The sequence below is a fragment of the Lemur catta genome, chromosome 12 (genome assembly GCF_020740605.2).
Source record: "Lemur catta isolate mLemCat1 chromosome 12, mLemCat1.pri, whole genome shotgun sequence".
NCBI classification, from domain to species: Eukaryota; Metazoa; Chordata; class Mammalia; order Primates; family Lemuridae; genus Lemur; species Lemur catta.
In genome coordinates this window covers 46,416,029-46,444,020 of record NC_059139.1, presented here as the reverse complement: position 1 = coordinate 46,444,020, position 27,992 = coordinate 46,416,029, and the positions used below count along the sequence as shown (strand labels likewise).

Below are 27,992 nucleotides of genomic sequence, written 5' to 3'. Positions count from 1 at the left end.
TAGATAAAAGGTTTATAAAACAACCAGTGTGGTGTCTGGTTTGTCCTGGATGTTCAAGAACATTAATTATCTCCTTCTCTCTCTCTCCCTTCCTTCTGAAAAGCTATTGTTACATATTCGCAATGAATCTTTTTGCTTACTCTCTCCTAAACAGTTCAGCACAGAAGCAAGCTTTTCTATCTCTAGGCCACATGTGTCAGATATGTCTGTGTGCTACTGCTTATATGTTTTTCAATTAGTAGTGAACGGCAGTAATAGACCATAACTGACAGGCTCCCAGGCATACTCATTAGACATTGCCTGTGCACCTAAGTCTGCAGAGAAATTTCCAGGTTAGGGCAGGGCCAACACCCGGCTCACAACAGAACTAACTGCTGCTAAGCCCTTTATAGGAAGAGCATCTCTAACAAAGGGAATACATCCAGATGGGAGCAAAATTCCTACATAGTTCCAATGTCAAGGACACAGGACTGACAACTATTAGCTATGTAGTCAAAAAAAATACAAAGACACCATTAATTAAAAAAATAAATAAAATCCCTAAGTAAGGCAATTCTAAATCAAAAGCAGCTAGCCTGATAAGCCAAATTCAAGTTCATTTTAAACAAAGGCCTGACAATGCTCAAATCAAAAGCAGCTTCAGTGGGACAATATGCCTAAATCCATGGAGCAGTGGACCAAACCACAGGCACTGTGGAGAGTCTGGATCTTTCCCTCTCTGCGCATTCAGTAGGTCTAAGTAATGCTTCTGCTTCACTTCTTAAGGGTTTCACTAGAGGGTTCATGTAGACAGTGACTCAAGAAGATGATAAAAGTGATAAGGTTGCAGGTGGAAGCTAACAGGTGTCCACAAAACCCTAAAGGGGTTCCTACTACAGAGAGTCCCCATGGGCACCAGGGCAGGGCAATGCACCCCCCCTTCCACTCCAGGGCACCCATCCTTCCTTGCACATGGTAGAGAAAAGCCTCAGTGGCTTCCTTTGCTCTCCCAGGCCAAAGGGGGCAAGAAAAAGAAAAAAAGAAAGGAAAGAGAAGTCCAGATTCAAGAGTTTCCTGTCCTTTCCAGATTCTCAAATCAAAGACCGTAGTAAGAATTAAAAATAATGAATTTCTCTAATCTCTATTTTAAAACTAATGAGTGGAATAAGCGTGAACCTCTCTTGCTATGAAGAAATTTGAAAAGCAGCACATTTTACATAAAGCCACTTTTTTTTTTTTGAGACAGGGTCTTGCTCTGTTGCCCAGGCTGGAGCACAGTGGTGCAATCACAGCTCACTCCAACCTCAAACTCCTGGGCTCAAGTGATCCTCCCAACTTGGTCTCCCAAAGTTCTGGGATTACAAGCATGAGCCAACACACCCAGCCTAAAGTCACTATTTTGAATTGGCATGGACCTTTCAAATTCTCCTGAAGGTTTTCAGATCCTAACAGTCAGCAAAATGACTAAGTATATGTTCCTTTGATTTTGTCATAGCTGGCACTTTAGAGGTGGTTTTTTTTTTTATGTCAATCTTGAGATGCACATGTTTACATGCTATTTGTAAGGAGCAGCTGGTCAATAAGAAGAAAAATGAATAGAGCTAGAAGACCTAGTACTGCAGCCTTGGTCTATCCAGCCCATGATCCCCCTTCACATCTTTCTTCAAGGCTCAGAGGACATTTCTCTTCTCTTCAAACTTCATCTGTGTACTGGGTCTCACCTTGTCAGATTTTATCACCCCTCTTCCTCCTCTAACATTTTCTCCATCTCCCTTTCTAACCTACCACACTCTGGCTGACATTCCACCTCTGAAACCTCTTGACCAAAGCCACCACTGAGGTCTTAGAGGCTGAATTCAATCTCCCCTGAGCTCTCTTAGTCTGCTAATTTTGGGGACTACTCGCTTCTTGAAATTCTCCCCTGTCCTCCTTCCAACCACCACTTTTTCCTCCTCCCTCCTCTTTTCAACTGTCTCTTAGTTTTCCAAGAGAAAGATGGGCTATCATTCATTCATTCAAAGAGAAAGATGTGCTATCATGCATTCATTCAAAGAGAAAGATGTACTGCCTCCAGGGACCACTTTCATGTCTATTCATAGGGTCATTTACTTTTCTCATCTGTAAAATACAATGATTGTTAAATGATCTCCATAATCTGAAGTGACACAACTGGAAATGTACATCTACATTATTTTAAATATTCATACCTAATATTTCATGAGGCAATTGCCATATTCAAAGCACCTTAATATATTAACTCATTGGTATTTTACAACTCATTTTTATTTTAACCATTTGTCTATGAGGCAACTGATGGTCCAACAGGCAGGATTAGTATTGGAGACTGTACCTGCCCACTCTTTGGCCTGTAGTTTTTCTTCAGTGCATGGTGTTCTGTAGCTTTCCTTTAATGACACCTGGCAGCTAGTCATATCCAGTACTTAGTCAGGAATATAATCCCCAGAAATATTTTGTTCCTATGTAAGAGTCTAATCTGCCATATCTTGATAATGCAATTTCCATTATGGGGGCAAAACAGAGGGTTTGCCTCTAGGAACTTGTGTCTGCTATGGAATGGTCAGCATTCACCTTAGACATATTTACATACCTCAGTATATAGGTACCTAAAATCACACTGCTATGCACATATTTTCAAATTTGCACAGAAGAAAATGATTTATAAGCTACTGATATCTACTAGTAATATAATAATTTTTGAAAATATATTTCAAAATATATATATTTGAAATATAATTATTGAAAATATAGTGATGTGCATATTTTTTCTTCTCATTTTGGGTATGGGATCTTTCCCTTGTCAGCCTGAAGCATCCACCTGCCTTGGGGTTCTTGGGGCTAGAAGGAAGAATAAGGGACATTTTTGCATGGTTACAGCAAAAAGGAAAAGAGAAACATCAGCTTCTGACATCTCAAATATGTCTTTACAGCAAGACAACAGGCTGGAAATGCAGGCTATATCAAGAACAGAATTTGAAAAATTCTAATCGTGATCTCTTTTACAGAAGACAAAGCTTCTTATTAAGGCTAGGGATGAGGCATGCTGCCTTAGGACAGAAGAAGGAACGAATCTACAGAGGGGAGAGCCCAGCATTCACTCTCTTCTAGGACCAGGGAATTATTAATAAAGGACAGGCAGGAGGTAAAGCATCTGAGTCCTGATCTCCCTTCTCTGGGTCTTGGCCCCAGAGGTGAAAGAGGGTGTCAGATAAATTATGGCCCACTCCATGCGTGAGTAGCATCTGACCTACTGTAACCTGGGGAAGCTGCTCTTCCATCAGCCCAGGTGATGGGCAGAGCACAGTAAACACAGCGACACAGAGTGGCTGGGCTGAGGGAAGGACAGTGTTTAGCTTTGCCTGGCCAGTTTCAGTTCTGGTGTGGTGTGGATGGGACCAGCATTTCTGTGCACCCTGAGGAGGATGAAGATGGTAATGAGTTGGGAGGCAGCAGGCCTAGTCTGTTGAGAAGAAAGATGTCCCCCGGGACTATGGAGATTACAGGGGTGACATCTGAGGCTATGGGCTGGATAGAGAATGTAACGGTGACGTGGAGGAGTCCAGAAGAGCGTCAGCAAGAATGGAGAGGAAGCAGAGTCAAGGTCAGCTCAGGAACGCAGCTGGGCCCAGCATGGCTGCGAGACACGTGCAAGCCAGACAGCCACAGATGGTGAGTCCACTGAGCACTGGCAGGAAGCCAGGGAATCCCCATTCCCCACCACTCCCCTCCCCATACGGAAACCATCCTGGAAAGCAACAGAGGAGGACACCGAATACCGGAGACTGAGTATTTTATCTAAATAAATGAGCACACAAAACCTAAAGGAAGTGTTTATATCATTGCAGCAGACTACATTACTGGGGTGGAGTCATTTTGTTATCTCCTGCTACCCAGCAGACAGGCGATCAGGAGGATCAAATCATTCTCAGAAAGAAATGAGGAAACTACATTTCTTCTGCATAGCTAAGTATAGATTTAGGAGAGCTATGATCCTGCTCACTAGTATACACAAGACAAGTTCCATATTAATAAATACTATTTTCAGTACAATAGCATCATTTCCATGAGCAATAGCAACAGTTCTGCTTTGATTGATGCAACAATAAACTTACATGAGACTCGTTCAAAGGTTTACACACTGTAATTATGATTTATCTTTCTACTACCCCTCCTATGAGCTGTCTTCTTTTTGTATTTTCATCACTTAGGGCAATACCTAACATAGTTGGCACTCAATAAATTTTACTGAATAAATTAAAATGGTAATGAATGAATATTCAATGATAAAAACACAACCAGTTTCTAATTATTGGTGGTGTGTCATATTGCAGACCACTTAAGTTATTGTCATTCTAGTTTTCCCAAGTATTATGTAGCTGTTATACAAAGAGATTTCCCAGAAAGAACTAGCTACAGGGAAGAGAGCTGGGGAATCAGCCACAATGTGAAGAGGATAGGTTGAAGACAGAAATAAAGGAGTTTAATGATCAAATTGACATGAACAGTTTAATAGGCAGATGCCCAGGAAGACAGTCATGTGATCAAGAAAGGAGGAGAAAAGGAAGGGCAAATTAAGCCTCGGGCTGGGGTCTACAATGGTAGCAAACCAAACATACTAAATCATTTGTTAGTATAGCAACAGCCTTGCATTTACAAAGTTGAATATAGCTATGAACTATAACTATGGAATTATGGAGTCCCATCATGTCAATTAACATGAACTATATAAGCATTTGTTTGGGTGGATTTTTCAGGATTTTTAAAATTTATTCTGGATCCTCTGTCTCAATAAATGCTCAAAGTTCACCAACTATTCAAATAAAGAATACACTTCAAGTATGTAAACATGTCACTCCTGACAGCAGCAGTATCCTTTTTATAGCAGGAAATCAGTGGAAATTCTTAGCACAGGAAACATACAGCATGGTTTAGTCATGAGTTTTACATACTAATCATGAATTTATAATATTCACAAAGCCTTAGAATTCACAATTTTTCTTTCCCACTATTTAGTTTAATTAACTGTTTTTAAACCAAATTCATTTAGCGGAAACAGACATCTTCTCCAAGCCATCAAATAGTCCTTCAAATTACCTTCATCACTGAGCACAGACAGAACCATGGACAAGGCTGAAAAACATACACTCTGGAAGAGTCTAACAAACATAACTAAGAACCAGCAGCAGCTGGGGTTGGCCAGGTAGGACAGAAGTGGTGTATCCATAACAAAACAAAGCAAACTGAATGGCACCTAAGCCCAAGCTCAGGTGCTCCGACTCCCACCGGGCTGAGCGTGCTCCTGTGGCCACAGAGCTCTCCAGCAAGTACTGGTTGAACAAGACCCCACTGCTCTCAGTGGGGCAACTGGTTACACCAGCAATAAGCATAATCTTCCCCGGAATTTACTCAAGCCAAAACAAAAACAAGCAAAATCCAGGCCACAACAGGCTAGATAATGGATATACAATCTTACCACAAACAAATAACATGGGTAAAAAGCATACGACATCTCAAAACAGACTCTCAGCATTCAAAATACTGTATACTGGCATGAATGCTATGTAGAACTTTTATCTACTTCTCAAGGCTTGGCATTAAAATACAGAAAGCTGGGATCAAAGCCCACATTCTCAAGAAAGAATGAAAGAAAGAAAGAAAGAAAGAAAGAAGGAAAGAGAGAAAGAGAGAAAGAAAGAGAGAAAGAAAGAGAGAAAGAAAGAGAGAAAGAAAGAGAGAAAGAAAGAAAGAAAGAAAGAAAGAAAGAAAGAAAGAAAGAAAGAAAGAAAGAAAGAAAGAAAGAAAGAAAGAAAAGAAAAGAAAAGAAAAGAAAAGAAAAGAAAAGAAAAGAAAAGAAAAGAAAAGAAAAGAAAAGAAAAGAAAAGAAAAGAAAAGAAAAGAAAAGAAAGAAAAAAAAGCAATAACTCTTAGCTAAGAGAGTCCTGACTGCTTAGGTGATGACATTAATTTAGGAAATAAAGGTGCTTGGTACATTAAAGCTTATCTTTAAAAAAAATCAGTCTCCCTGTATAGTAGTTTTTACCTTAAGGACAAGTGAATCTAATTGATTGGTCTTCATTCCAAAATAAGTTTATATCACAAGAGATTATCCTCCTCCCCCTTTGTAATAAATTAAACTGGTATAACCATACAAGTGCATGAAGAGGGAACACTGACAAGCACATGCCACTTCTCAGTCACAGGACAATTAAGACTTCTTTGCAATGCCAGCATATTGTTTGCAAAAGAGATTCACAGAAATGATAATTAAATAATTTTATTTGAAAACTCCAGGCACTACTCCTAAGAGATGAGTGTCAGGAACTCCACAAATGGCTCGATATGCAAGTGAGTAGTAACAGCATATGGAGACAGCGGCACTTTGTCCCACAGGTACATGAATCTGCTCCCCAATACATAATTAAATTTTGGATGTGCTATGACCTGTAGATAAAATCTATTTTTGCAGCAAATAAGGGCTTTGAAATAATATTAAAGCAACAATAATAAAATAACATGAACAATAAACGAAACTTTATAGATGCTGTGGACATTTGCCTTTTGGATTGTTTTGTTTTTGTTTCTTTTTCTGTCTGAACAGCATCCCAACCTCCTTCCTATTTTTAGGGAATCACCCATTGTGTGAGTTTTAGTGGCAGGAGAGACCCTACCTTACAATACGGAAGTGGACATTTCCTCTCTTGGTCCTTAGCAGTTGTATGACCGAGGGTCAGCTCTTATGTCCCCTCCCAGGCTTTGAATTTGCAGGGAGTGACACAAAGACCCAGAGTCCTTAGAGATTATTCATGGTAGCGCAGGGGCCACCACAAAGTGAGTCAGTAACGCAGGTCAGCTGTAGCAACAGCCAGAGCCAGAGTCCACCTGGGACAGACAAGACTTCGGTTCCCATGGTCAGGCCTCCTGTTGTTCCTACCTCTTTTCTGAGCTTGGGTTTCCAGCCATCTCCCAATTATTTTATTTTTTTGCCTAAGTCAGTGTTCTGCTGCTTGCAAATAAGAGCTCTGGTTCACATAAGGGGAGAAGTGTTTTCACATGAGTGGCAAGAAATGAATAAAGCTCATGAATTAGCATTCATTTTGTATTAAGGAGTGATAATAGGTTTGTTGGTAAAGATCATATAATCTGAGATCTCACTTTATTTTTTTTTTTTCTAAGCTAAACGTTTTTGTCTTGCTGAAGTTTTACTTTTCAACACTAACATGTTAGGGAAAAAACTGATCAAATCTTTTACTTGCATGATACTAATCTCTGATGATAGAAGTCTAAACAGTGTTTCCCTTTGGGAAGGACAATGACTGGTAGAGGGCACAAGGCAGCCCTGGGGTGCTGGAAATGTTCTATATCTTGATCTAGGTGATAGTGACACGGGTGTACATATTTATAAAAATTTATTACGTGTGCTCTTAAGATTTGTGCATGTGACTGCATACAAGTTTAAATAAATAAATACATGTACACACACACATACAGAGTCATACAGCTAGAGACATAGAAATATGGCCCAGAACGTGTGTTGATGTAGATACAATCACACTGATGATAAAGCAAACACGAAGGATGTCCTCGCATAATCTTCATTTTTATATACTGTCTCATTTGATCTTGAGCTTTCCTGGGCATCCTATTCTGAAGATAGAAAATTTACCATTCGAACCATTTCAACACCCAGTGATATTCTTCAGTGCCTCCTGGGGATGGACATGTGATCAGCTCTAGTTTCATTTTTCTTCACACCTTCAACTTTTTAATCAAAAAACTCAGCAGAGTTCCAGCAGAGAGAGCTTCAGTGCTGCATTCTCCACCTCAATGTATCCTAATCCTCAAACCTAGAGACTGATTTCTTTGTTCTTTAAATCCTGCCCTCCTACTTCCTTTTCTTTTCAAGTGACCTTGATTCCCGCTCCCAGTCTGGTCCCAGAGGTGATAATAATGATAATTAACTATGTGCCACTCACTGATCCAGGCACTTTGCATGGCCAAGTGCTACTGCCACCCTTACTCTACATATGAGAAAACAGAAACACATGGAGGTTAAATGAAGTCCCCAAGGCTAAAGTACTAACACAGGGGAACCAGCTTGACCTGTCTCTCCCAGCTCATCCCCCTTACATAGGTCTGAATCCAAGGAATGCTCAGCCTCCTCCTTTCCTTCATTTTCCCTGATGAGGAACTACTGATGTCTGTTTAAAGCCATCAATTTGCCACTTCTAATTTTTCCCTTCCTCCTCCCTCTTTCCCTCTCTCTGAAAAACATCAATAATGCCAAATAAGAGAGGAAGGGATACTTCAGCCCAGAAGCTATACATATTATTAATCCCTATTTCTTCCTTCAAGATGAGAATGAAAAATATTTAACTTGCCATGCAGAACTCTACGGTCATTTCCAAGTTTAAAAAGTTCACCTTACAAACAAATATTCAGAATGATCAACTCTTGGCTGACCCTCCCCTCTCCCCACAGAAACACCATGATGTTCCCTATCTCCAGACTTCTGAGTGGCTGAGTGGCGGTGCTGCTCACACACGCCAAGGTCACAGCTCCAGTATTAGTCGTTCTGCTAGAAACTTCTATTTGTTCAGAATTGAAGTCAGCAGGCCTAGAAAGATGCTAATGGCCCAATTCCCTCTTCCTGTTCTCTTACCCTGCCCCTCTTCCCATCAAGTTAACCCCTCACCTATCCCAAGAGGCAAAGGTAAATTGTGTCAGCAAGAAAACTATATCATTTTGAATTTAACACTTAGCCCTGAATTCTCAATATCAGCTCAATAGCCTGGGAAGGGAGAGAGGGAGAGAGAGGAAGGGAGACATAATAAAAACAAAGAACAAAGTTTAAAAAGAATTGTGGGAAAAGCAAGAGACAGAGAAATCTTGGGAGAATGGCTGGATTATTTGAGGATGTATGTTGCTGGAGTTGATCCCCCAGGGGTTGTTTGGGGATGGGTTTCACCATTCTGGCCCCAGGCACGTAGGTTTTCCACACTGACTTAAAGAAAGCCTTTGTGCGGAGGTTCAGAATATTTTTCACAATTATAATAACTGCCTCATCAAATACTGCATTGTCATAAAAATTTGGTCTTCAAACAGTAATTTTATTTCATTTCCTTAGGGTTGTTGCATTTTCCCCATCTGCAAGTGAAATAAAAAGGAAATATATTGGGGAAAACTACAATAAATAGTGAATAAAGAAATACTTCTCAGTAAATGCTCATTATATTTATATTTAAATAATTTAATTCAGTAGATTGATAAAGTAATGATCTCCAATACCAGAACAGTTATATTATCATAAAACTTACTTATTTCCTGCCATTTTTCCTCCAACAGAGACTGAAAGAAAGGCAATTCCTGAACTAGGTTAAGAGCCTGGAATGCAAGTAGTGCTTCTGTTCCATTAGTTTAATGAGGACTTTTCTATTGTTCTGTGTATAATAGAAGCATGCTGATAATTTCAAGGGAAAAGTTCAGTGAACTTTGTGCCAGTTCCAAATACTTATTTTCTATTCCTCCTCTCCCACTAGCTAACATGCATGTAAAATTCTGTGCAAATCAGGTGCAAGTTTGCTGGAACCTTTAAACACTGCCCTTTGGAGAAGCCTGGCACATCTCTAGCAGCAAGATGTACACCTGCACGGGTGTGGGCGCTGTAGGTACCAAGCTCTTATGAAGGAGAAGAAAGCATCCATCACACCAAGAGGTAGAGAAAGAGATCTACATTTTCACCTCAATCAAAAAGGTACCCTATCTGTAGTATCAAAGTATTTTTATCATTTTATTCCCTTACATTTCATAAGCACAGAGGGTTCCTAGTCTATTTATGTGGAATCTATTTCTTCAAATGAAAATAGAATTACACTAGCAGCAAAACCTGACAAAGATTTTACAAAAAAAAGAAAACTACAGACCAGTATTCCTCCTGAACATAGACACAAAACTTCTTGACAAAATATTAGCAAATTAAATCTAGCAATACATAAAAAAAGATCATCACAATTGGTGGGGTTCATCTCAGGAATTTAAGGCTGGTTTAACGTTCAAATATTAATCAATGCAATTCACCATATTAACAGACTAAGGAAGAAAAACCATACCATCTCAATAGATGTAGAAAAACCATTTTACAAAATCAACATTCGTTCATGATTTAAAAATAAAACTCAGTGGGGTGCAGTGGCTCACATTCGTAATCCTAGCACTTTGGGAAGCCAAGGCAGGAGGATTGCTTGAGGCCAGGAGTTCTAGACCAGCATGGACAACACAGTGAGACCCCCGTCCCTAACAAAAAAATAGAAAAATTAGCCGGGCATGGTGGTACACACCTGTAGTCCCAGCTACTTGGAGGGCTTAGGCAGGAGAATCCCTTGAGCCCAGGAATTTGAGGTTGCAGTGAGTTATGATGATGCCACTGCACTCTAGCCTGGGTGACTCAGACCCCATCTCAAAAAAAAAATTTACAAATAAATTAATAGAAATATGTGAGCTTGCCTCTGCACACTAGTCAGGGATGGTTAAATTAAACTGAACATATAGCTCTACTCAAGAATACATATGTGTATCTGGGAATTCCCCAGTTTCTGCTCAGATTCAGTACTAAAAGATCATTTATAAGCCTGGTCATTGGAACTCCCCGACCAGCCCATTCTGTCAAGCTCTTCTCCTATTTCAGGACTGAGATAGAAATGCCATTTCCTAGACAGAGGCACATATTAATCCCCACCAAACTTTGACTGGCCAAACCATAGCCAACCACTTATTACTGACTACTGTTTCCTTACACACTTTACATACACACACCATCACTATTGCCACAAAGCAAAAGCACCATCCAAATACTCCAAACCTCTAAATTTGCCTCTCTGCTCCAGTCATGGGCAGCTATGAGATGAGACCAGCCAGGAAGGGCCAGGACCAAGAGGGACACAGACTGTAAGGTCCAACTCCCCAGCTGCTCACCTAGGATAGAGCACGTGATGCTGCACCTCTGGGGGCAAGGTAAGCAACCACACGTTCCAAAGAGAGGACCTGGGCTCAACAGGGAGGTCAGACCCAGGTGGAGCAGAAGGCAGCAGGTTTCACATGGCCAGGCCAGGATCCTAATTCCATCACTCTTGGCCCTGCAGATCCCAGGCCGTGCAGGGTCAGGGCTGCTAATCTGAGGACAAGGTGGAGCACCCTGTTCAAGTAACAGCCCCTCAAGTTAAGAGCTCAGGGCATGCATTACTCATACACATCCCCAGATAATCACCCTAGCCAGTGCTAAGGCAGACGCAGGAAGGGAGGAGAGTGGAAAGAGGAAGTTGTTTTACCCCTCTGGCAGCATCTCGACTTCCACTCAGTAATCACTTCTGATCTCATCCAGGTACACACTGGGATTTTTCTCCCCAATTTTCTTAGTTGACCTAGAGCTTCCTTAAAAGTCAGGATTTGTAAATAAAAGTCATTTTCCTTCATGTAAGCTTCATTCATTCAGTCAATAAATACTTACTGAGCACCTACCCCGTGCCAGACACAGTACCTAAGACTCAGCGGGGAAAAGGACATGCAAACTTTCTGTTCTCACAGAGCTCACATTCAAGTTGAGAAAACAAACTAATTGTGACATAAGAACTTTAATAAACTCTTTTTAAAAAAATATTATATGTTTCTCCTTGGGACTTTTGACTTTGACACAGAGAAATCAAAGTCATTCTCAATGTTGTTTTGTTTGTTGGTTGGTTGATTTTTAATGGCCTTCACTTGAATGGCCTACCTCAGAGGCTAAGACAACAAACTAGATTTCACCTGCTTCCTCTCCAGGCTATTTCTGTCCCTCAGGCCAAAGAGCCCTTCTGAAGGAGTGTGGCCCAAGGGCGTGGAAACACAAGCCCCTTCCCTGGCTCATCTCCACTCAGAGCTTTGAGGGCTGCTGGACCTTCTGCCCAAGCATCCTGAATAAAGTTTGTTCCACCTGAGTTAAGCTAAGTTCACCACCATAATAAAGCAGTAGCTGCCAACCACCACCACATGCCCAGCACTCCTGAAACCTGGATCTAAGCAGACAGTGGACAGGCAGTCGCTGGTTTGCACTCACCTGTGTGCCAATACGCCACTTAATTCACCACCAGGGTCATTCCTATCATTGGAGGTCAACATTTGAGATGACAACATGGTCCATAAAAACACATCCTTCAAGCACCTAAAAGGGTCCAGGAAATCAAAATCTCCGGAAATCCTGGCCAGAGACTGGATTTCCCCTGCCCCCTAGCAAGCACTCTAAAACTAGGACTCCCCTCAGCAGGCTGCCCTAATCCCCAAATGGCCAGCTCTTCTTCCAGAGGCACGTATACAGTGGCCACCAGGTGGTTTTAATTTATGGAAAAATTGAGAAGGATGGTGCTAATCACAGTATTTATGATTAGCCCAGTCAATAAACATTTATTGAGTGCTTACTAAGTGCCAGGTGCCACTTGGTGGTCATATCAAATGTCACATAGTTTAAACTTTAAAAAGCTGGAAGGAGAGAGACATTAGGCAGAAGGTGTAAAGTTGGTAGGTGTCAACACAGAGAAGGTGAGAGCAATAGTTGAATAAAGAAAGTTGTAATCAAGCCAGAACGGAGGGAGGAAGGGTATAACTCAAAGAGGGGGCAGTGGAGCATGTATTTTTAAGGTGTTTTTTTTTAAAGCCTGACTCAGTGGTTGCTTGCCTTGGTTGCTTCTGCCCCCACATGTAAAGGGCTTTCAATGGATAAGAGAGCCTTCACCTGTGTTTTAAATGTTTTAGGCAGACAAAGCAATTCTTGGGGTCAACTGCCACCTACAGAAAAAAAAAAAAAATCACAGACCACAAGCCTTAGTTCTGAAATGTCTAAATGCTTCAGTTCCCAAAATGTTAAAATCCTTCAACGTGCCCACGACACTGTTCCATCTACCCTCCCAAAATGTATGTGAACCTCCTGGTCCCTCCATCCTGCCTCTGTCCAACACTGACAGTGCAGAGACCCAAGGCATCACAATGCACCAGGATGCCTTCCCAGTGAGCCCAAGTGCCCTGACTACTCTGGGACTTCTTCCACCCAGATGGGATGACACTATGATGTCACGGTAACGAATCATAAATCCCAACCAAAGGGACTTAACAGATATAAGACGAGGTGAAATGTGGCCTTCCTGAAGATACTTTTTTTGTGTTTTCTTAACTATCAGAAGCTCTTCAAGGGGCTATACCTCTTAGTGACCCTGTGTGGTCATCGGCTCTCTCTCAAGATTTATAATTTATGGTTATACTATGATTCCCTCATAGTTTCTAAATTATTTTCACATCCAATATTTCATTGTAAAAGTCTTCAATTTATAAAAAAATAATAATAATAGGCCAAGCATGGTGGCTCATGCCTGTAATCCCAGCGTTTTGGGAGACCAAGGCAGGAGGATCACTTGAGCCCCAGAGTTCAAGACCAGCCTGGGCAACATAGTGAGACCCCATCTCCACAAAAAAAAAAAATTGTGTGCACCTGTAGTCCTAGCTACTCAGGAGGCTGAGGCAGGAGGATCACTTGAGCTCAGGAGTTCAGGGCTGTAGTGAGCTATGACTACACCACTGTACTCCAGCCTGGTGACAAAGTGAGACCCTGTGTCTAAAGAAAAGGGAAGGGAAGGGAAAGAAGAAGGGGAAAGGGAAGGGAAAAGGAAGGGTAGGGCTATTTGGGCTTTTCCATACAGCAACCTGTAAAGGGAAGGAGATTGAAGCAGTTCCTTTCTAACAAGTAGATGATGTCATTTAAGTATTTCCAGAAAATTCACTTACCTACTGTGGGTCAATGGGAAGAGTCCCCCAGGCCTTTCACCATCATGAGACCTACATAGTAACATTCATTAGTCTACCTGGGGAGAAGCACAGATCTCCCAGCAAGTCTCCTTAGTCAAATCAGGAAATGTCCTAAATGCCATTCTCCCATTCCTTCCCCATATTCCCACCCACACACACCCACACAAAGTTACTCTTTTTATTTAAAAAAATTACCTTTTAAAACCAGATGACTGTGGAAAGTGAGAGTGGCATTTACATATACCTCTACACAATGATAGGCAATACTCATAACACACAGTTTTGGAAAGAATAAGATTTTTAAAGACTTTCAAATCATTGAAGTAAAGAGTAAAAGGAAAAGAGGCGAGGTTCATAACCCTCCCTCCTAACCTGCTTGAAGGTTACAGGTGAGCACAACAGACATTTACTTATTTATTTTATTAATATATAATAATTGTACATATTTATGGGGAACATGTGATATTTTGATACATCCATGCAATGTGCAATGATCAAATCAGGGTATTTAGGATATTAGTTAATGACTCCTGTGGGCCACATGACCTCCCCTCCTTCCCTGGAACTCCTGAGGCTGGCCAGGCCTGGGGCCTGAGAACCACCTGAGTGCCAGGCCCCTGGGGGCCCTATTTCCACAGGAAACTCCCCAGAGAAATCAGTTTCTCCCTATTTTTTCACACTTCCCAAGGGCTTGCCTTCTAGGAATCAAAGGAGAGAATCAGAGAACCCCAAACCCCAAAATTCATCTGGATTTAGATTTGCAAGATATTAAGAATATTTACTATCTTTAGCACCATTTAGGCAATTTGACTAAAATGTCACTAATTTAACTATAAAACATATAGTTGCATAAACTGACTGGTTGAGCTTTCCCTGCTATGTTGTCTATGTGCCAAATGACATTAAAATAGAGATATCACTTGCACTCTCTAAACTTCCACTCTCTGAACTCTGGCTTTCCAACTGGATTCAGGTAACTTTTCAGATTAATCTACTGTTATCTGATCTCTCACTTTTCCTACCCAAACAGATTTAGATAGAGTATTTTTTGCTGACTCACCATATAAACTCTTGCTGTCTCAACTCAGGATCCAAATATATTCAAATAGTGGGGAATGCCTATAATTTCAGAGTGGTGCATAAACTAACTTTACTCTCCCCCTCAAGTAAGGTGAAGATTAGATGCAATTTGAAAGGTTTGAGAGGACCCTCCCTAATCAGAAATTCCTACTCCAGGCATGGCTACATAATCATTTCAAACATGTTTACCAAAATCTATACCAGACCACTTCACATCTGTTAGGATGGCTACCACTTAAAAAAAAAGAAGAAGAAGCCAAAAACAGAAAAATAACAAGAATTGGTGAGAATGTGGAGAAAATAGAACATTCGTGAATTGGTGGTGGGAATGTAATGTAACATGGAGCAGTCACTGTGGAAAACAGTTTGGCACTTCCGCAAAAAGTTAAACATAGTATTACCATATGATCCAGCAATTCCACTTCTACGTATTTACCTAAAGAAATTAAAAGTAGGGACTCAGATACTTGTACACCAATGTTCCTAGAGTGATAAAATTTATAGAGACAGAAAGTAGAATGATGTTTGTCAGGGGCTGGAGGGGAAGGAGGGACGAGGACATACTGCTCAGGGGGTACAGAGTTTCAGTTGGAAAAGATGAAAAAAATGTTAGAGATGCATAGTAGCAATGGTTGCACAACAGTGTAAACATACTAATGCCACTGATCTGTATACTTAAAAAGCAGATTAAATAACATAATTTATGTATATTTTACCAGAATAAAAAGAAAAAAATTCTATACCAGAGACCATAATGAGATCACTATACTCCTATTAGAACAGCTATTACATAGAATAAAAAATAGTGACAATGCCAAATACAAGAAGAAATTGGATCTCCTGTACAATGCTGGGGGGGATGTAAAATGATACAGCCACTCTGGGAAATAGTTTGGCAGTTCCTTTAAAAACTAAACATGTGCTTACCATACAACCCAGTAATCACAATCCTGGACATTTATCACCGAGACAAGTCCACACAAAAACCTATACACAACTGTTCATGGCAGTTTTATTTATCATAGCCAAAACCTGGAAGCAACCAAAAATGTCCTACAATAGGTGAATGGTTAAACAAATTGTGGACACCCATACCATGGAATACTCCTCATCAACAAAAACGAATGAAATGAACCATTGAAAATGCAACAAACTGGCTCGTTCTTAAAGGCATTATGCTGAATGATAAAAAGGCAATCTCAAAAGATCACAAACTGGTGGGTTTGTAAGAGGAAGGGAGACCTGAGCTGGCACACTCAGGCCCTCGCCATGTGCCGCCCTGTGCCGCCTCGGGACCCTGCAGAGTCCCCACCAGCAAGAAGGCCCTCACCAGATGCAGCCCATTGACCTGGGACTTCCCAGCCTCCAGAACTGTAGGAAATAAGAAATTTCATTTCTTATAAACTATCCAGTTTCAGGCATTCTGTTATAAGCAACAGCAAACGGACTAACACAATGATTTTTTTCAAAAGACATGGATTATAATAATGATAAGTACTGGCAGATACTAATAAAGAATGCTAAAGAAAGGAATCAAAAGAGAGCAGAGTATGTTCATGTAAAATGGCTCACAGATAATCTTTCCTGAGTTAGGAAATTCTTCAGGAATCTTCTTGTTAGAGAAGGTAAGCTTTTCATTCCCTACAATTTTAACAGAACTGCCTCACACTGTTAAATTCTGGTTCTCAGCTAGGAATTATCCACCTCACAAAAATGTCTTTAGTTTTTTTATTGCATAATTTTTACATATTCCATATAGTACTTTAAAAATTTAGATAAGTCTCAAACTCTGGGATGTGTTCCTCTCAAACCTCCCAAATTTACTGACCATTATGATAGCTCCCTCCTGCTTGACTTTGTCTTTCTGTGTACCTAGAGTATAAAAAACCAAAATCACAGCCCTAAGCCCAAAATAGTGATGGGCACATACCTACTATGAAAACTCACAGTACAGAAATAAGCAAACAACAAAATTAAAGAGTGCCCCAGGATGAAATTCAACCACTGTTTATTAAATGGAACAAAATTAGAACTGTGTATTCATTCAACAAATATTTATTAAGAATGTGACATGTGCCAGGCAGTGAACTAGTTATTGGAAAATCAGTGGACAAAAAAAAAAATTTGTCTCTGTCTTGATGCTTACATTTGTGTTGTAATAGAAGAGACACTGAACAGAATAATAACAACAAAACTCCTTTAAAATGTAAAATGTCAAGTGGAGTGTCCAAAGGACTATACTGAAGGTGTGACATTTGAATTGAAACCTGCATAGTAAGAATTTAATTATACAGAGGGGGAAGGGGGCAAGAGGGTGCCAGGTAGAGAGAACAGCATATACAAAGGTCTGGGGTAATGAGAGATGTGGCACTCGTGAGGAACGGAGAGGAGAGTATGGCTAGAACTCATGATGTAAAAGATTTCTATAATCCCATATATGTGACCAAAAATCATTTTTCATTATCAACCATTTCGTTAACTGGACCCTCCCCAATGACCATGCTGCTGTCTGGAACACTCCTGTAAAGGGTCCGAGAGCAAGTATGCCTGAACGGTTGTCCAGGAATTCATAAGCAAACATTTACTGAAAGGCTGCAGTGTACCAGACACTGCACCAGGCATTGCAACATAATGAAGGGTAACAATCTGTGTTCATAAGACAGCTGTCATCAAGAACACCCTGGACTGAGAATCAGGAGAACTGGGGTTCAAACGCAAGTTCCATCGTAATTCAGCTAGTTGGCCATACCTCACTTAGCTCTGTGCCAATCACAGTTCCTGGCCAAGAGTAAATAAATGCAGAGGAAGGAACACCAACCCTGCTCCACTGAACCTCAGTTTCCTTCTCTGTAAATGGAGGATAATTCCTACCTCATAGAGTTTTTGTGAAAATTAAATGAGAACCCATTAAAGAGTATACCTGTTATTTCACACATAACAGGTATATTTAAAATGTTTATTTTTTAAAGCTATTTCACTGGACTCAAGTTTCTGTTTTGCTGCAAATAATTTGCCCTACTTAAATTTAAATACTATTAGTATGGTATTTTAATTTTTCTAATTCATTTTTTTTAAAGCAGGAAGCTGTTATCCTCTTTAAATCGGCTTTGCCTTTGGAAAGCCCAGCCCTTCAGGACATAGGCTATATATATCCAAGGCAATAGGGGTGGCAAAATATCCTGACTGCTGCTAAAGTACCCAAGAGGTAGGAAGCAGCTTCCAAATGGTAACCTAACCAATACAGCAGAAACAAGCATTAGAAAACTGCCAGAAGATACCAAATACATGGCTGTCCAGGGTCATAACCTAGATACAACATTATATCCCATTCCTACCTTAGGGATAGTCCTGCATATGGAATTAGAACAGTTTGGGCAAAGTTCTAGAAATAAGAGAGTGAAGAAAGCCCTCTAGGGTAGAAAGAGGACCTGTCTGATTAGAACAGAGAAATGATATGGCCGCAAATCAAGAAATGAATACAGGGAAATAATCAATATTCAAGAAGAATAAAGTATTCACAAAGTCCAAGAAAATGGCAACTGTGAAGCAGCTAAAGGCAAGAGTCCAAAGGTGAATCAGGACAGTGGCAGAGGAGAGAAAAGGCACAGCCAAGATCATCAGCTGGCTTCGATGACTGACCAACTACAGAGGATAAAGGACAAAGGAATTATAAAAACTCAGACTTAAAGTGGGACGTCTGGGAGAACGGCAGTATGGGAATAGAAATCAGGAAGTTGGAAAGAGGGGTTGCTTAGAGGAGAACTTGAGAAGCTTTTTTAAAAATATAACCGTCTGGATTTGAAGTGAAGGCTGGATAACTGAGTGGTAATAGCAAACAGGCCAGCAGCAAGTAAAAGATAAGGCCCGCGTAGAGGTCAGGCCAAGAGGGCCCACGCGTGGGAGCCTCCTGGGAGGAGTCGTGGTTTAAGTACCCAGAATAGATGAGCTCGCCCAGAGAGGAGAAAGGAGTGGCCCTGGGAAAACCCCACCTAAAAGAGAAGAAAGCACAACAGACAGAGAGGTAACTTGAAGGAGAACCAGCAGAGTTCCTGGACACGGAAAGTACACTCTTTAAATATAAATAAAATCACACAACTCCCCTGCCAATTTCTCATGGCAGGACCCAGCCCCACCCGCCTCCAACCTGTCTCCTCTCCTCTCCCTCCCAGCGCACCAGCCTCACTGGCCTTTTCTTGTCCCTGAAATGTATGAAGTTCCTTTCCACTGCAGGGCCTGTGTGCTCTCTGATCCCTCTGCTAGAACCTCTCCAGGGACTCCTGGAGAGACTAATCACTCTCTCTCTCTCTCTCTCTCTCTCTCTCTCTCTCTCTCTCTCTCTCTCTCTCTCACACACACACACACACACACACACACCATTCTCTACCAAATCATAGAGTTGTACTGTCCTAATACATACCACCATCTGAAATCCTTATTTTTTAATTTGTTCTCCTACTTATTGTCTGTACCCCACTTGGGAGGGCAGGGACCTGGGACCTTATTTTTCATTCTCTATTACAGTGCATGACACTAAATGAGAACTTAAAAATAGTACACCTTAGGTTAAGCAACAGCAAAATTAGCGTGACCTTCATAAGATCAGTTTTGGTAACAACAGTAGGTTTAAAGCCAGACTATATCAAGTTACGGAGAGGAAAAGGAGGCAGGAGCTAGAGACACTTATTTAAAACATGCACACCCTCAGAAGCGAGAGGGAGGAATTGCTGAAAGGCAATATCGCTATGTTCACACCTTCAGTAAAGGCTGCCTTTCTAGAATATGTAAATAAAACATTCTAATTGGATCACATCTTATTTTTCCTACTGAGGGTTCTCCCAGAGAAAACCCTGACCCATATCTGTCATGCCTAAAATCCTTGCTTAGATGGGAACACATTTTTAAAAACCAAATAGAACAAAAATGTCAGTTACTTCAAGTTCTTTATTAAAAATACAGGCTGCACATTACTCAAAATTGTGAGAGCTGTCACTGAAATATAGGAAGTGAGACAATATCAGACTTTAAGAACACTTGATACTTATTTACCCACGGCCCTCAAGCCCATACCTGCAAAGAAATTCCTTCAAAGACAGGTGCTGGGACTAACTCTTCCTGCAGTTTCCTGTGGTTGTGCATCTCACCTTCAGGCCTATCACCTATCAGCTGTACAGATATATTTCAAAAGACACCTCACCTATACCTTACTGTGGCATCTACCACAGTGACAGCAGAGGGGCGAACACGATAAAGAGCCACTGTGCTGAGAGGAAAGGATACTGGTTCTTTTAGAATCTGGACGGGGTGAAGCTAATGGATGATTTACATAATATTTCTAAGTCAAAGGTTTTGCTCAAGTCTGAGCAGCGGGCTCCTGCCAGAACAATCAAGCCATTTCTCACGGCAGCTGAGGAGCTCAGGGCTTTACAGGAGTTGCCATCTGTGGCTGCTGGCCAGCCAGGGAAGAATAGTTACCATGGTCCTCTTTGCTCTATGACTAGAAAATGCTGCTTTGGAATTTGTTTGCCCCTCAGAAGGAAAACAGGAGAAAAGGCAAAGCGACAAAAGCAAGGCCAAGCAGAGAGGGTAGGAAAAGGTCGAATGAAGTTAGTAGAAAACAAGAGCCAGCAGAGAAAGCGAGCCAACCTCAGTGAGCACAGCTTAAACAAGAAACCACCCAACGAGCGACAATTAGTTGAAATGCACATACTACCGTGTTTAAGTCAAGACACAGGTAATGTTAATATAACTTGCAAAAACAAATTTGCAAAAGGTAAATGTGTGATCTAGAAGTTGATTTCAGGCAAAAGCTCTTCCTGATTCTGCTTGCTAAGCTAGAATGAGCTGTACTGATATATTTCAAAAGACACCCTCACCTATACCCTCCAACATCGGAGCCAATGAAATTTCTATTAACTTGAGCTGGGGAGCTCAATGGAACAAATGACCATCAATTATTGGGCCTGGCTTTTGTGAGCAAAGGAGCTTTAGAAGGTCAGAGCTTGCCTAGACTTAGTTACCAGCAGCATCTTCTAGTGGGACAAAAAAAAAAAGAAGTGAGAGAAGTGAGACACTTTAAGGTCCAGGAAATGGCACCATTCTTCATGTCAGAAGCTCAAGGGTGACTGTAGGGCAAAAGAGGACAAAAGGTCGTCCTTGAGTACCTGGCCCAAGAGAGAATCGAGATGTGGTGACAGCAGCAGGGAGGTCATTTTCATCAATTGGTGAAGGTGGGGAAACCCCAACTGGGGCATCTACCACTAACAAACTTTCTGAGCAAAACAATTATTTTATGATTTCTAATACAACATTTAAAAATCCGGAGTGTCAAACCAGCTGAATTAACTTAGTCAAGTATGTCACTCTCCCTCATAGGGGTGGCCAGGAAAAGGTCCCTAGGTGCATTCACAGACTAACGTTCCGAGTTGAGGGGTGAGAAAGGCCAGTCACAGGTGGCCCTTGGGGGCTGCAGAGCCACTAAGGAAGAAGAACAGCGTCTGGAGGACAGGATTTCCTTCAACAGGAACCAGAAGCCAGAGGGAATCTGTGGGAATCCGGAAGGAGGCACCTGCCAGGTGAGCACAGAGCAAAGCCACCAGGTCACTTACTGCCTCAATAGGAAGCTGCTTCCTGGGCTAGGAAGCAGCGCTGGGACTCAAAGAATCCACCCAGACAACTTGGGACCTGTCCTCCGGGTCTCCCCCTCTGGAAGGCTGGATCCAAGAGGAGTATGCTCCAACAAGTATTCAAGGCTGACACACCAACACCCAGAAATTAGAAAAGGCTGAAGAGGAGAGAGGTTAGCTCAGCTACCTAAAGCATGGGTCAGGTCTCTACACTTCAGCTTACACCTTCAGCTCACACACCGTGAGCCCAGCAGCAGCCAACACACTTGGGATCAAACACAGCAGGAGGCTGTGACTCAGAATAAAAGAATAATGTAAACATAAAATACTAAGGGACTAGGGAAGCAGATTAGATCCAGCTGGCGACGAGCTACTGAAGCAAAAACTTCACTGCCCAAACAGTTATACAATTTGCAGCCTCCAGAGAAAGAAATGATTATTCTTAGTCAGTTGCTACGATTGACACGTCTGCACAATATGTCAGAAGGGTGGAAGAGAGCAAGAGCCCACATGCACAGGCTCACATATGCACCCTCTGCACATGTTATAAAAATCTCCATGGATTGGATGCTTATACAGGAAGATTAAAACAAGCAAGTGAATATTTTTAACCTTTTATAAACTTAATCAATGTACAAAATTTAACACACTACCTTTCTTTGCACAATGAAAATGAGAACATCTCTAATTTCATAATTATCAGTTATTAAAACTAAATAGACATTAAATATTTCTGAAAGTTGCTAAATAAAATGTGAAATATTACATCTCATTTGCAAAGCAATTCATTAAAATTTTAAATGTGAACACACTTCATCCAGCAATTTCACTCCTAGGAATCTATCCCATAGAGATGAAAGTATCGACATATAAGGATGTAACAAGGATGGCTGGTGAATTCACTGAAACAAAGTGAATGCCCTTCAACTGGGAAGGGCTTGATCCACACCCATTCATTAAAAAGAATGAATTAGAGCTATGCCTGATGACTTGGAGGAGTTTCTACAAAGTACTGCTGAGTTGGAAAAGATACAAAAGTCCATGTAATATGATCCAGGCTTTTAAAAAGTATTCTATTAAAGCTTTTATATGTAAAAGCATAGAGTAAAGAAAAGCATAGAAATGTTTGCACTAAGTCTGTGGTTCTCAAACTTTGACACATATCAGAATCATTTGAAGGTTTTGTTAAAACACAGATTGCTGGCCCCCACCCACAGAGTGTCTGATTCAGAAGGTCTGAGAATTTGCATTTCTAGCAAGTTCCCAGGGATGCTGATGCTGCTGAGAACCACTGCAGAAGGTAAAGTGGGCAACTCAAAGAGTTACCTTGGAGTCTAGGAAGAAGAGTATAAAATGGGGGTTACATTTATGGAACAGTGTGTGTGTGTGTGTGTGTGTGTGTGTGTGTGTGTGTGTGTGTGTGTGTGTGTGTGTGTGTGTGTGTGTGTGTACCTTTGCAAAAACAAATTCCTGAAAGGACAGTCACCAAAATACTAATGAATTTCTCTCAGAAGTAGAATTTCAAATGATCTTCACTTTCTTCTTTATAATTTTATTTATTATTATATTCTGTGTAATGAGCAAGTTTTATTTAAAGAATTACTTAAAATAAAGCTGGTTTTATTGAGAAAAAAGGGAAAAACTTTGGAACCAACAATTTCTCAAGGAAGAGCTTTTCTGTTTTAGTCATAGTACTAGACTGATATTTTAGAAAGGCTAACATTAATTATACATTATATATAAAAATAAAAATAATTAGTGTAAAAAAGTTCTTGGATTAATAAATAAATCAGTAAGTGGAACATGAATTTGTTTCATAACCCTCTTTGATTCACAAAAATTTAGCGAAAAACAATGTAAAAAGTAATCAAAAAACATTCATCAACAAAAACACACAGTTGGCTTGTGAATGCAAAATCTCTTACTCTCTCAAAATTCAATTAAATACTCAGTAAGCAAAATCTCTCCTGTTAAGCTGTCCTTGCATTGCTTCCTATCTTTTTATGTAGAAACTAGAAAATAATAAAAATAAGACTAAAAGCAATAAGCAGAAAACAAACAAAATAAAAATAACTTTATGACTTTTGGGACAGGACTTATTCCAGAGTGGTATCAAGGAGTTTTAAGCCAAAAAAAATAAACATCTTAGATTGGTTACACTGATTCTAATGGTTACACTTTTCCAGGCTTTTACAGTTCTCATTAGCTTCACCACCACAACTCTTTGCTAGCTTAAAACACCTCGTAATACCATTTTACCATTCAATCTAAAAATGAAGCCTAGACCTCATGCCAGACTGTAAGCCTCTGCTATTTTTTCTACTGGGCACAAACAGCCCAGAGCTGTTCCTTCAGTGTTCCCTCAAGCACAAATGCAGGAAGCTGCTCAGAGCTAAAAATTGGATTTGCAATGTTCATATCCCTAAGTTCTGCAAATCGATATTATAAAGCTGTTGTTTGCTAGTCTTGCCAACTCCTGCTTCTTCTCTGATCTTATTATAGAGCACTGTTTCTCTTCTCCTGCAGTGGCAACTCAGTGGGCCACCATGATTTATTTTAAAAATTAGACTGAGTCTGTGGCTGAGTTGAGGAATATCCCTGCTTCCCCAAGATGAAGATAGAGTCTCCTTCCTAAAGATAAGCAAGACTGTACCTCCTTCTGAAACACACTGCTGGGGAGGTACAGAAAAAAAATTAAATTCTTGCTTTGTGCTCGCAATAAAATATAGAAGATTACCTTTATAAAATTATGTGGGCACAAGAAGGCCAAGATTTGAAAATGCTGCATAGAAACTAAAAGTAATGGAATCTAAAAGTCTGTTGGCAAGCAGGAAAAAAAAAAAAACTTAACAGAAATAAAAACATGCATCCAAAATTCAACCCCCCTCACCCAAAAAAAGGCAAAATAGTCTGACCCTTGAATATTAGTTTTTCTAGAAAGGGAAAACAACAGAAACAACAGTGGAAGACACAAAAGAAGAAATCTTTAAAAATAAAATTTAAAGTTTTCTTCATGAATGCAAATGAAATGCATGGGAAATAAACAAAGATTTACATCCATAGATTTTCTGTGGGTATAAAGACGTCTCTATCATCTTTAGGAATGGTGACCAAAAAAATAGAGACAAAGAGGCATTTTAACTATAAGAAGGTTACAAGAATTCAGTCAAAACAGGTTAAAATCAATGAACTAAACAATCAACTTAGAAGATCCCTCAGCCTCTGAATGAGGTGTCCCCTTTTTTTTTTGTGAGAAGGTAGGTAGAAATTGGGAAATAATTTCAGTTAACTTTTTTCCTCCCTGATTATTGCTCCATTTATGTAACCTAATTCTCCTTGAGATAAATCTTGTTAATTTATATATTTTTAAAAGCCTGTTGTAATGAGATTTTTTTCTAGGACATTAGCATACAAATATGCATAGTATTATTTTATAATTTTAATATAGTATCCCAATATGTTATGAACTGTTCACAACTTCCTATTACGGGGAGGGTATCATACACTTGCTAGAGTTATTTTACTTTATTTTTCCAAAAGAACCAGTTATAACAACTAAGAAGTACGCACATAAAAGCACCAAAGTAAGAGATCTAATACATCACAATCAATCAAATGAGAAACACAATATCATCTAAGTAAACACCAAACGACCCTTGATAGAAGTTAACACAGACACAGATAAACCTCTGGAAGAATATATATTAAAATGTCAACAGTGCATGTTAATTCATGATAGTTTCAATTTTTTCTTTGCACATTTCTAATTTTTATAATAAATAAGCATACAAAATATAACACATGTATGAATAAGAAAAAATATTAAGCATTTATAAACCAAAATATAGCAAACTGGGAGAAACTAGAAGCACATATCTATCAAACTTCTAATGATAGAAGGGCAGAGAGATACAAGATACAGAAACAAGTTGCAGTATAGTTTTTGTGTCTGTTCTGTAAGCATATTACTCATTTGGTAGAATTTGGCTTAAGATTTGTTTTCATTATAATACATCCCTACTGACCTCTTACTGGAGAGGCCAAATGGCCAGATTGGCATAAGTCAGTTTGTGATAATATCGACAAAAAATGTTAAGTGAAAAAAATAAGACACAACCCATATATAGTAAGAGTCAGTTACATTAAATATATTTAATGTATTTTGGCTAAAATATCATCATTTATAATATGTATTTTATATTCCACTAAAAAAGAAACAAATGCCAATTATGATGTAATGTTTATTTACCTAGAATTTTATTTTATACTTATCAAAAGATGACTTCTGAATTCATTTATATAGAGATTTTTTTTAAGATAAGGTCTCACTCTGTCATTCAGGCTGGAGTACAGTGGCAAGATCATAGCTCACTGCCTCCTTAAACTCCTGGGGTCAAGGGATCCTCCTGCCTCAGCCTCCCATGTAGTTGGGACTATAGGCACGCACCACCATACTCAGCTATATTTTTTAAGTTTTTTTGTAGAGATAGGGTCTCACCATGTTGCAGAGGCTGATCTTGATCTCCTGGCCTCAAGGGATCCTCCACCTCAGCCTCCCAAAGTGCTAGGATTACAGGTATGAGCCACCGCGCTTGGCCTATACATAGATTTTTTCATGTATCATGCTGCTGTTTTCATGACTTTCTTTGTACACAGTAACTTGGCCTTTTAATGCCAAATCACAATGAAATAATTTTGAAAGCGATTAATTTATGTAGCACCATTGAGGCATACAAGTAAACTGATGTGAAAATATGAACCACTCTGAACAAAGTCACACATGTATAGGTGATGACATCTGCCAAGATGCACGGTGAATGTAAGAGCATTTCAATTTCAGAGATGCTAAAATGAGGAAAAAATATACCTTACAATTGATAAAATATTAATATTTTAATATAACAACATTTTCTTTGAGATTGAGATTGTGATTTATTTTTCTTAACACTTTTCTGTACTTTCCATTTTACTCTAATCAGTATATTTTTTAATAATTGGAAAAACTTTTTTTGCTTTTATTTGGCTCATTTAAATCTCTTCTCTCCTTAGGCAGTGTATGTTGGCTCTTCCCCTAGTCTAGTCATAATCTAGTAGGTTTGTGTTCAAAATAGCTACAACTAGGATGTTGTCAACTGCAAGGTTTTCTATCATGATTGAGTTGGTGGATTTGTCTGTCTGTTTGGAGGAAGGGGAACAGGGTGGTAGGAGTTATAGCTAAGGAGGAGAAAGGCACAAAAAAACAACAGTAAGACTTGGGAGTACTTTACAATTTAGCCTAGGACCAGTCTTTTTTTATCTTTAATTATGGCTGGGCTGAGCCCAACTGTCTACAGACACATTTTATAGCCTGCAAATCACAACCTAGAGAGAACACCATAGACCATTGAGTAACCCAAGAGGCAGCTTTTTTATTATTCTGAAACCCATTTATTTTATGATTTTGTATTCCTCCAGAGAATAGAGTAGTATGTGTACTGTGTGGGAGGGAGGTGGGGAGGGAGGGTAAGCACTCTGGCTGAGTAGTGAAGTGTGGGAAGTAGATGAATGTATTTTCATCCATTGAGGATTCTGATTAAATTTGTTCCAGTTCCTTGATATTTCCTTGTAAACTGCAGTTCCCTTACTCATCCATGCCCACCTGGCCAGGCCCATCTCCCACCAACACAGTTCCTTCCTTGGGAAGGAAGTTTTGCCTGAAATCAGAAGGCAGGAAGAAAGATGAAGCCAGCTACCATTTTATGTGTGCAGTTACAACCAGAACTGAGAAACCGAATCCTCCCTCAACCCAGAAGGCCTATCTGACTAGGAATCTCTTTGGGCATTTCTGTCCCCCAATCTCTCCCTACTTCTGTATATGTTCCAGAACTTTCCCCTTTGAAGTCCCACTTCATACTTTTAGCCAAAACAATTATCACCAAACCTTTCCCCAAAAAGACACACAGAAAAATTCTTTACTATTATCAGGATATTATCATATGTTCAAAAATAACTCAGATGAGTGAACTGAGTGTTTCTGAGTCCAGAAATTAAACAGTTAAAAAATGACTGAAATAAACATAGTTAAAACCTAGACTTTGAAAACAGGAGCCAACCAGTTTTTTAAAAGTCTCCGTGCAAATACTTGAACTAGACAGTTATACTCAGTGTGCTGTCCTTAAAAAGCCTTAACTCAATTGCAAGCAAAACATTTCTTCCCACTCCAGTCACAGGGTACTGAGTTAAGAAAGGGCCACTTGGACCTGAAGCCCAACACTTAGCAACTTACATAAAGAGGTACTTCGCTGCAGCTCAACTCCATGGCTTCCGCATCTGCAACGAAAATAATAAACAAGAGCAGTTACTGCAGGAGTCCCCAGGTAACACACCAGCAGAGCTCTGCATCCTGCCCTGACATTATCAGCATTGTGGAGATAGGGGTCAAGGAGTAATCTCTAATTAGATAGGAAAACTGCACAGACAGAATTATAAAAT

At 40.0% G+C, this 27,992-nt stretch overlaps 1 protein-coding gene across 3 annotated transcripts in view; it reads right to left on the bottom strand.

Annotated features, from left to right (window-relative positions):
• Nucleotides 1-27,992, bottom strand: part of ARHGEF28 (Rho guanine nucleotide exchange factor 28) — a 265,920-nt gene that overhangs the window by 191,692 nt on the left and 46,236 nt on the right. For 2 of the 3 annotated variants that reach the window (XM_045566117.1, XM_045566119.1), the window contains exon 2: nucleotides 27,787-27,830. In XM_045566117.1, the coding sequence (XP_045422073.1) occupies nucleotides 27,787-27,819 (33 nt within the window). In that variant the 5' untranslated portion in view covers nucleotides 27,820-27,830. Of the gene's footprint in view, nucleotides 1-13,797; nucleotides 13,816-27,786; nucleotides 27,831-27,992 lie in introns of those variants that run through there. The other variant, XM_045566118.1, reaches the window with a different exon arrangement.